Below are 11,320 nucleotides of genomic sequence, written 5' to 3' on the forward strand. Positions count from 1 at the left end.
AGTAACGCCTGGGTGACATACATCACTCCCAGCCAGCCACAGAAGCTCTGAACGCCCCATCGCATGATCTCTCAATACTGGATGTTCACTGTCTTACAGTTCTACTACCAAGAAGACTTTCAGAGGAAGGGTTCCATCTCTTCCCTTGATCCCCTAAAGTGTAGGTAACAAAATATAAAATTAAACAAGATTTATGTCTGATAAACTAACATATAAAATCACCATCGCAATATTCATAGTGACTGCTTATAAACATAACAGTCATCATAAAGCCTATAAAGTATATTTAGTTGTACAAAAGAAATGCAGATTGTCTCAAGGTAAAAAATACAGTGCTGGCTGCTAAAAAGCACTTTGTTGCGGTACGGATATGCAGTAATGAACACGTTCCCCAAATGCTAGTATCAGTGAAACAAGAACCGTACTGTAGCAGCAGGCAGCTTTTTAGTGGCTGACACTATAAAGCTAACATCAAGAAAGGAAAAAGGCAAAATGTGAGAGCAACAAATGGTGTGAGCAAGTTATTGCAAATGGAGATTGGTAATACAAAGGGAGGAGGGCGACCGTCCACTCCACTCAGATAAGACGCCATCTTTAAATATTAAGTTTTTGGCAGGAAGCGGAACTCCTGTATCAGCGTAAGATGACTGTGAAAGCAAACTTGAAAAGCTGGGTTCTGTGTGAAAATCCAGTGTTGAAGCACCTTCCTAAAAAGAACGAGAAATGAGAGAAACATGGAATATTCAACATTATCAAAGCACTTTAGCCACACCAAAACTACTTAATGTATGGTTTTTTTTGTTTTTTGTTTTTGTTTTTTTGGCAGAACCGGGGATTGAACTCAGGCACTTGTGCTTGCCAGGCAAGCGCTTATTCCACTGAGCTATCTCCCCGGCCCTACTTAATGTAACTTGTGAGAAATATGAACCTTATTTCCTATGAACTTCCATGGACCACAAAGCACTACTAGAGATACAACGATCCACTTCACAAGCCCCAAATCATCAATGACAAGGAGTAATATATGCAAAAATGGTAACACAAATTGGACTGTAAGAAGTGTTTTGAGGGGCTGGGGAGATGGCTCAGTGGAATAAGTGCTTCCCTGGCAAGCACAAGGGCCTGAGTTCAATCCCCGGTTCCGCAAAAAAAAAAAAAAAAAGTTTTGAAATAAACAGAATATCTCAAAGTACTTTCTAACAGGAAGCCACCTTTAAATTACCTGTCAAAACACTAAGCACCAAACCAAGATTCCTACATCCAACATCCACCTGCACTTAACTGCAGGCTCAAGCTGGGTTCCAGCCTCTTTACTGTTTTTTACCTGCTTACAGTAGGTCCATGTTCACAGTCCATTCTAGCCTGGCTCCTTCAGAGTACTGACTACACTCTGTACCCACCTCTTTTAGGGTGTATTTGGCTATTATCTCAGATAACATTAAAGGTTCCATTAGTGTCTTGCACAACACTGTTCCCTAGCACCTGGTACTGAATGAATGGATGAATGGACTAACACTCTAAGATAACAAATTCACAATACTGAATCAGATATTTTGAATAAAAATCTCTCATTCTGAAAGTTTATCTACAGAGCTAGTGCTGACTGCTCTTTGCTCTGTCCTCAGCACTGGCCTTCGCGGCCGTGAGAAGGGTCACTGCAGCTGTTCACAGAGGGCAACAGCAGCTGTGACCCTGCACGCAGCACAGAGTACAACCCGCGACAGGCACCACACGCGGTCCTGCTGGCTGAAGCTCCGACATCAGAGAAAGAGGCCAACCTTGAGTGTCTGAAGCCCTGGTGAGGGAAATCTGAGTCATTTCATGTCTTGAACTGTAAGTTTTCAGTTATAAAGTAATATTAATGACTATTTCATCTTTCTGCCATGCAGACTCACAACCCTGGAAATGCTCCAAATACTATAAAGCACTACACAATTTGGATTTTTAACTCTTTATTACCTGGAATGAGTGAACAAAGTTAAGGACTTGTAGAGAGAGTTTTCTGCTGGAATGTAGGAGGTTTTGAAGGCTGAAAAAAGAAACGGGGGTGGGATTAAATGAAATGGCAAGAACTAACATCTCACCAGGCTGGTCTCAAACACACAGATCCTCCTGGCTCAATGTCCTTTGTGCTGGGATTACATGCATGCGCCACCACACCTGGTTCCCGGCCAAGATTGCACAGCATGTGGGACCCAGGGTTAAACTCGGGTCCTTGGGCTTACCAGGTAGGTGCTTATGCCTCTGAGCTATCTCTCCAGCCCCTCAACTGTTTTAATAAAAATTTTTTACCTTAATAGGCAGTAGTAATACACAAAAATTAATTTTCAAATATATAAACCAAAATTGAAGTAACTGTTTTAAAATGGTATTTAAACTGCTACTAAATACTAACATTAAGTGAATAAAACTTTTAAAATAAGATTTAACTCTTTACTCTGAAGGATGAAACTATGACAAAATCAAATTTCCAAAGGAACTTTAAAAGACAATCTGAGAAAAAATACACCAATTTCCATACATAAATCAGTAAAATAGGCAGTAATCTTTACATTTTATAGTATTTGCACTTTAAAAAAAAAAATGTATCTGATTGTTGCAGGGTCTCCCTATGAAGCTCTCACTCGTGGTGATCCTCCCGCTCTGAGCTTCCCCAGCGCTGGGATTACAGGCCTGCACCACTATGCCTGCCCAAACTCTGGCCTGCTCAGGCAGCCCTGGGGTCAGGGCTGGTGCGGCATGTGGTGCTGGAGATTAAACCAAAGCCCCTGCACTCGCCTAAACTTGCCTAAGCAGGCACTTTAGTCCACTGAGCTATCTTGTCAGCCTCATGTACTTTTTTAAAAAATGTATTTAGTACAGGTCCACAGGGTCTCCTACATAGATCGGACTCATAGTGAGCCTCCTGTTTTCAGCCTCCCCAACGCTGGCATTACAGGTGCACATCGCCACACCCAGTCTCAGTCACCAGTCTAGATCATCATCTCAGCGTAGCCCAGGGATGGGGCCAGCAGCACATGCTGGGGTTGAACCCGGGTCCCTGTGTCTGCCCAAGCAGACACTTTAATCCACTGAGCTATCTGGCTGCCCCCCACCACACTTTTGCCTTACATGTTACTTCATTTACAGAGAATTGTTCAAATAAATGATCAACTGATTTGACATAAGCTACATTATGCCAATCCATACGAATTATCTGCTGTCCAACTTTGCTTTCCTAAGTAGAAATGCCCGCGAGATTGGTGCATTATCACCCCTCGAGGCCACCCGCAGTGACACCTGGATACAGACACTGCTTCTCAAGGACCGGAGAGAAATGTGATGTAATACCTGTGTGTTCTCTCTGAAAAGCAATTCATGTTCACCTTAGAAAACAAAAAGTACAGAAATTTGTATAGGGCCAGGGAAATAGCTCAGTAGAATAGTGCTTGCCTGGCAAGCTCAAGGTCCTGAGTTCAATCCCCAGTATTGAAAAAAAAAAAAAAAAAAAAAAGATATCTGGGCTGGCCAAATAGCTCAGCAGATTAGGCAGGGGTTCGATGTCTGGGATGTCTGGGCCTGTCGTGCCAGCCACACCCCAGGGCGCGCTGAGACAGCAATTGAGACCAGGTGTGGTGGTACGCGCCTCTAATCCCAGCACTTGGGAGGCTGTAAACAGGCAATCACTATGAGTCTGATCTAGCAGTGAGACCCTAAACACCCTGTAAACCCTTCTCTAAAATCCAAAAAAAAGAAATTTTTATAAAGTCATCATAATTCTACACCAGCGACAAACTTTAGTAGTATAACTAGTACATATATGCTGAAAGAAAGCCTTGCACAGTGGTACACACCTGTAATCCCAACATTATAGGAGACTGAGGCAGGAAGATCACAAGTTCAAGCCCCGCCTGGGCAACTTAGTGAGACTGTCTCAAAACATAAAAAGGGTGGAAACATATGGCAATGTAGTTCAGGTCAAGTCCAGTACCACAAAACTAAGGTGGGGTTGGGGGCACAAGACATCAAATTTTAAAACGAGGTTCACATATCATATAGTCATGCCCGTTTTTCACACCCTCACCAAATCTGCGTAACAAAGAAAATGTATTTAACCACAACATGTCCCCAAAATGTCTGCTGTGACTAACTACTGACCTACTGTAATTTTTAAAATACAGTAAAACCATTAACTTAGCATTCTTTAGTCAACAAATACACATAGGAAAATAACTATGCTCATGTGCAGAATAAAAGAAAGCACAACTGCTCACTGACAGTTTAAAACCAAGCAGACAGAAAGATGGTGAAGAGTGTGAGTCCGTACCTCTCTTTTCTACACAGGCCATGGGTGGCGATTCTCCCACAAACTTTCTGGTTTAATTCGGAGCTGAACAGTGGAATTCCAAAGCAGAGCTCAAGAGGAACCCACTCTGCCTCTGTGGTGGCACCTAGAAGGCGACAAACAATTTACTTCCAACTCAGGCAGCATCTGAGCACTGCGGCCCCAGGGACCCACTGGGCTTGACAAGAAGGGGACGGGGGCTTGCTCTCAACAGACGAGGATGTCTTTCGAAGGTGTATCCAGGCCTAGAAAATGGGGACACAATTTTCAGCCAACACTCAAGTCACTTGCCAGGCAAGGGTACACAAGGCATCTGCAAGATGAGGACAGAGAACCAGAACACTGACCGCTGATGCGTAAGGACACTTGAAGCCCTTATTTGCAGTTTATAATTTTACAGTGCTTGAAGTCACTACTTTAGGTATATAATAATGTTTCTTAGAAAATTCGTATTTAAAAGTCCACTATGGTTGATAGGACCAGAACAACAAAAAAAAAAGTACGTAACTTAGCAGGAAAGTTAAGCCTCATAAATTAGTCTTGATACGTATTTGAGGCATTTTTAGCACCTTACCAGAGTTGTGTTTTGTTGCTGAATCTACAGTTGCTTCCTCAATCACCATTTCAAATGACTCTGTACTTCCATTCACGTCGGAGCCAGACGCCAAATCAGGTTCCCCTTTTAATTAAAGGATATGCACAGCATTAGGAGTCAAGTCTGGTACTCAGCAGAAGCTGTTAGTAGCTCAGTCCTAACATAAAGAAGACTTCAGGCAACAGTGATGCTGCTGCTGACAATGACGGAAAGGAGTAACCTGGAGCCTAAACCAGTGGTTCCACACCAGGGGAACAATCTTTCCTGCCCCAAAACACATGTGGCTATGTCAAGAAACAAGTCTGGCTGTCATGACTAGGAACAAGAGGGACCTGATTTCCAGAAAAGTTAAACATCTTACCACATTACAATCCCCAAAATGAAGAACTATCCAGCCTGAAATGCAAATAATGCTAATCTAATGTATCCTAATGTCCTCTGCCTCAGGCTGCCACCCTAAAAACTAACACAAAATCAAAACCCACAGTGCTCTTCGTCCCACTGACTCCTCACAGTGCACACCACGCCTTCTCCGGGACCCTCCCCTTGTCTGTCCTCATCAGGGTACCCCCCCACCAGTCTCTCCACACCTCCCTGCAGCCGGCTGACTTGTCTGTTTCCTTCTAGGGTTTTATCTCTTGGAATAAAAGGAGGTCTTACCGGTTTTCTCCAGCATTAAACAGGTATTTACTATTCACATGTTTGAGGAATGAATGATGTGAGAAATGACAGCTACAGCAGACACTCTCTGAAATGCCTTCTTCTCTGGAAAAGGCTCTTGTAGCACCAGCTGTTGAAAGCTACCCAATAACTCTGGCCAAAACGCAATGGACCAGGAGCAGACATCTAACTCAGTGAACCAACTCCACCCTATGAGTGCTCAAACCAACCACATGTTTTCAGCACTTCCAAGGGGCTCATGGAATAGTCAACCAGTGACAAGACATCTGAATTCAAAGGTCTCCCAGAGGACCAGAGCTGGCACCGCAACAACAAAAGGCGCATGCAAGCAAATATTATGCCAAAGCAGAAACTATTAAGTACACACAAAAAAGTGATCTGAACATGGGAATTCAGCAAGAAAGAACAGGGCATAGTAGGCCACTGTGAATGTGTAGGGCAGACTGGAGAAAAGAAAAAGAGGACAGGAAAACCAAACAGGAAATGGTTGTAACAATACCTATTTAAGGTAGCAAGATCCAGACTAGATCAGCAGCTACAAGGACTCAAGAATGAGTGGGGGAGGGGGCCTGGCCCTAGCTCAGCTCTTTCAGTGGCTGCTTCAACAAAGCAGTCAGGCTCAGGTTGCTGTGGTTCGATCTCCACAACTCAAGCCAGCCAAACCTGCCCTGAAGGCATTCGGAGCAAAAAAAAAAAAAAAAGAGTTAGTGGGAGAAAAATAGATATGAAAGACATTTCTGATGACTAATTTCACAGAACAAGGCCAACCAGCTATTAAGTTCACTTTGGAAACATTTTTAGTCACTTGAGTTGTGAGCCCACTGCCCCATAAGGCTAACTTCATTCAAAGCCTGTAAACACAGATATGGCAAGAAAAGCTAAAGCCCAAAAGCCACTCTGCATACAGCCCAAGGTCATCACTGCTTCAGTTGTGCCCCCCGCATTTGCCCACTCATACAGCAGACATTTGTCCAAACAATGCTACAGAATATTGTCTTAACCTTCAATTAAAAAATCATGATTGAATGTTCCTAAATACATATTAAGACTATTTGAAGCTAAAACCCAGGCATCTAATTCAAAGACCCCAGCAGCTGGCTAACCTTTCTCATCAGAAGCATCACTGAGTTTTCTACTTGCAAGTTGGCTAGAAGCATTCAACATGGTGACATAGCCACAGAAGTGCTGCAAGTCCACCTTGTTCCTCAATGCTTGCAGCGCTTTATGAACACCCATACTGACACGAGTAAACTCTAAGAACAGAGAGAGGACAACACATTAGTGAAAATTCTTATAGCACAACAGCAAAGACTTGAAGACAAGGCTACAAAGCGGGGTGTGGCAGCACACACACCTACGCTCCCAGCACTCTGGGAGGCTGAGGCAGAATGACTACTGGGAATCTTCATACTTCTTTCTTTTCCTTCACTGCTAGGTAATTTAGTGAGACCCTCTCTCAAAATTGAAAAGGTGGGCGGTAGAGTAATTACTGAAGCAGTGCCTGAGTGAAGCAGCCTTGGGTTCAACCCCTATGGCAGGAAGAGGTAGAGGGTTGAATATGCTTTTACTAAACAATTCTCTGAATTACTTGTATGTTTTAATCTATCAAAAATGAATCCAAAGAAGAAATATATGTGGTTGCAAAACCAACACACAAACCTCCCCACATGTAGTGTAGCTAGTCTTCCGGAGGCATTACCTGCTAAGTAAGCGCACTGGGCCAATCTGTGGCAAATCTTTATGGACGTATCTTCATGGATGTATCCTGCCTTGCATACTTATTTGTGGGCTTCTACAGGAAACGCATTAAATACAAATCATATTTTTAAAAAATTTAAGTAGTTATTCATATGAAGAGATGCTAACAATGGACATGAGATCATATGCCTAAGACATTACTTAGAATTAGCTGGAATTTTCATAAATATGTGAATGTATAAATGAGAAAGAGGCTCTGTATACTAATATGAAGATGCCTCCTTTCTTCTCAGTGTTGGGTGTTAAATGCAAGAGCCCTTGTACTGACCTACATCCCTCGGCCTTTACTTTTCATTCTGAGACAGAGTCTCACTAAATCCGTAAGTTCTCCAGTCTGGGCTCCAACCTGGGATGCCCCTGCCTCTGCTGCCCAGAGTGCTGGGATTATAAGCATGTGCCATCACACTTCGCTTTTTCTTTATAATTCGCACAATCATCTCTTGAGATAATTATTTCTCAGTATTTTATAAAATTTAAGATCCTGCTATCATTACCTTATACAGCATATTCAAGCAAACAATTATTTTTACCTTAGAATTTAACAACAACCAAAAATTTAAAAAAGGCATTAGAGGATTCAACACCAAAGTAGGTTGCAGGGACGCATCCATTTCTGAATGGAGGCGTATTTATTCACAACAGGCAGAAAAAAGTACCTAACTTCAAATATGAGGCTTCCACAGTCTAGCCATGTAAAAAGAAAAGTGGGTTCACAAAACTCACTGTCCTCTCTTCTGCGGGAGAAGGAAATGGCGATTAACATTTTGGAAGAAACAGGGTATGGTGGCACACACTACAACCTCAGCAGTGCGAAGCCTGAGGCAAAAGGATCACTGTGAGTTCTAGGCCAGCCTGACTACCCAGGGAAACCCCGCCTTAAAAAAGCCAAAAAGAAGAAAAATCTTTTGGAAGAATAGTACATTATTTGAAATATTCACTATTCTCTAAAATTCATTAACATGGGGGCCAGGGAGATGGCTCAGTAGAATAAGCGCTTCCCTAGCAGGCACAAGGGCCTGAGTTCAATCCCCAGTTCTGTCAAAAAAGTAAATAAAAATAAATTAAATTACATTACATTACATTAAAAAATAAAATAAAATAATAAAGTAAAATTTATTAATATGGCTCTAGAAATCAGAAAAAGAGTACTATGAAGCTGTTTTTGCATGAAGCAGGAAACAAAAGTGTTATATGTGTCAATCAAACAGTATTTTCCTTTTGAATATAATTAACCTGCTTTATTTCAGGGTTCTACATCCACAGTCAACCAACCACAGATCTAAAGTATTTGAAAATATGCACTAAACATATACAGACTTTTCCCTTTACTATTACTCCCTATATAGTATAGCACGACATTTATATAGAATGTATTAGGCGTAAGTAACATAGAAATTATTTTTAAGTATACCAGAGAATATATGCAAGCATATGCAAATATCGTACCATTTTATATAGGGAGCTTGAGCATTCGTAAAATCTGAGATTCCCTGTGTGGGAGATTCTTGGAACCAATTCCCATGATATTAAAGGACAACTGAATAATGAAAATATTCATTAGCAATCATTTTTAAATTACATAAATTTTTTAAAGTTGACTAAAAATTAAAACATAAGCCATTAAAACTGTAGCAGCAGTTTCTATGAGGTATCTTCATGATACTGAAAACTCTGCAGTGAATACTTTAAAGAGCCTCTGAAATGGAATTTATATAATACAGGAAAATATAAAATTTTCTAAACATAAAATGTTCCCTATGGCTTGTCTTCTCCCTCAACCTTCAAATAAACAATAAAAGAAATCAAAAGCTTAAAAGAAAATTTAGTCTTCCATCTAACCAAACATCTAGTTATTCTCTTTACCTCCATGACAATGTTCTTTCAAAAGTCCTAAATGGGTATTAGTCTTTCAGCTCATTGAGAAAGTGATACCTAACAACATATACCCTTTATCAATGTTCCATAATAGCAGAATGTAAGAATCTACAACGTAAAAATTTTAAGAATTCATTCTTGCCACATTTTCCACGAAACTGTTGACATAATTAATGATAAAGTCAAATGGATATAATTCAAAAAGTACCTCCTTGTAATTCTGTTTCATCAAATGGAAATGGTACATGGACAGTTTCTCCTATCCCATATAAACCATGTCCCTAAACATAAGGAAAGAAAGTTGAAAAGTATAAAAGAAACCCACATTTCCAATAATTGAAATACAAATAACAAATAAGGTTGTGCCACTTAATGCTACATTTCATATTAACACTCCACCAAAATGTTTGCAGCAATCTTCTAGTTTTCTGTAGCCAGCAATGATAATCTTACTGTATATTAACCTACCAGACAGTGTTTCTCAAAGCATACGAAAAACATAAAGGCTGCCAGATTAATAGGTAACTCAGAGAGGGATACGCTGACCAAAGAATGCATGGGGAAGGTCAAAGGGTCCAACACAAGCACAGCTGTAGTTCTGGGACGGAAAAGCGTAGAAGAAGCCCTACAATCACATCGCACAGCACAGACCAGGGGTGCACAGCCTAAGAACGTGCCCTGAGACACATATACAGGATTCAAAGGTATTTGCTACAACAATATAATACTGTAACCAGAAACAACCAAGACACCCACCAATATTTATAAAGGACTGGTTAAATAAATTATGGTACATATTTTTACTAGAACTGCAGTTTTCAAACAAAATACAAAAATCTCAGGGCCAAAAAAAAAATAAAATAAAAAATAAATAAAAATCTCAGGCCAGGGTGATAGCTCAGTAGAATAAATGCCTGCCTGGTAAAAACAAGGTCCTAAATTCAATCCCTGGAACCACCAAAAAAAAAAAAAAAAATCATCTCCAATTTATAAGTGGAAACAATATGGGAACTTCAGTGTACAACCACTTGCATTTGCATACATGGTCAGATTATCTCTTCTGGAGGTGAGATGAATGTAAACTGGACAGACAGTATTAGAACAAGGTGACTGTAATATTAAATAAAAAACTAAGTTTAAAAAAATCTATAGCTCTCCTCCCCCTTTACAAATAGTTTCATCCATCACATTCAATTAACATTCCTTTAAATTTTTGGTTTTAAAAGGTTTGTATGTAAGACTAGGCATGGTGGTGTGCGCCTGTATGCCCCAGCACTTGGGAGGCTGAAAACAGGAGGATCATTACGAGTCTGATCTGTGTAGTGAGACCCTGTAGATCCTGTACTAAACACATGAAAAAAAAGGTCTGTGTATGTTTAATTTCTGAATTTGCTTTAGGCACACAGCTATGTAAGAACAATAAGCATGCAGAATCTATGTTTACATGTACACAGCACCATGCTGCATTACTTTAATTCAAGAAGTCCTGATATATGAAAGAAATCACTCAGAAAAGTCTGAATACATTTCTAACTGCCCTCACTTATTATTCCTCTTAAAGATTTATGATTTACTCCTAAAGTAAAATTGTGGTCTTAATCAAAATCTTAGTCTATAACATAAATTTTTCCATAAAAAATAATATAGTAGTTCTTTTTCATCAAAAACCAAACTTCTTAGCAAGAACTTTAAAAATGGGTATTGTCTAGTGATAGAAAAAGAAAAACCTTGACTGGCAGAGTACTGCCTACAGGACAGACTAGCAGACCCTTCCTGGTACAGGTGATGAAAACTGAGGTTCAAAGATATGAGGGCTGGCCCAAACCAGCATAGGAAAAAGTTGGTCACGACTGCTCCCTCCCTCCCCACGCGGCCGCCCGCCGCCGCCGCCCCCGCCGCCACAGCTAATGGCATTTGCTAGAGGTGCCTGCATGCTCTGCAGCTTCTATCAATTTCCTCTTCAGTCATTCTTTTCAACAGCCTATAAAGACAGCAGACAAAGACATGCAGTTTATTACAGTCTTTATTAAGAATTCATTGTAGGCCCAGGGCTATAGCTCAGCAGCAGAAGTGCCTGCCTAGCAAGT

General features: G+C 40.7%; 1 protein-coding gene across 2 annotated transcripts in view; it reads right to left on the minus strand.

Moving 5' to 3' along the window:
• The window catches only part of Fam91a1 (family with sequence similarity 91 member A1), a 39,737-nt gene continuing 28,417 nt past the window's right edge, over nt 1-11,320 (minus strand). For both annotated transcript variants that reach the window (XM_004634434.3, XM_023718792.1), the window contains exons 19-24: nt 9,442-9,514; nt 6,704-6,853; nt 4,899-5,003; nt 4,307-4,430; nt 1,960-2,029; nt 1-707 (exon numbers count right to left, since the gene is read on the minus strand). In XM_004634434.3, coding sequence (XP_004634491.1) covers nt 522-707; nt 1,960-2,029; nt 4,307-4,430; nt 4,899-5,003; nt 6,704-6,853; nt 9,442-9,514 — 708 coding nt within the window. In that variant the 3' untranslated portion in view covers nt 1-521. The remainder of the gene's footprint in view (nt 708-1,959; nt 2,030-4,306; nt 4,431-4,898; nt 5,004-6,703; nt 6,854-9,441; nt 9,515-11,320) is intronic.

This window comes from Octodon degus, unplaced genomic scaffold (assembly GCF_000260255.1).
Source record: "Octodon degus isolate 3935 unplaced genomic scaffold, OctDeg1.0 scaffold00062, whole genome shotgun sequence".
NCBI classification, from domain to species: Eukaryota; Metazoa; Chordata; class Mammalia; order Rodentia; family Octodontidae; genus Octodon; species Octodon degus.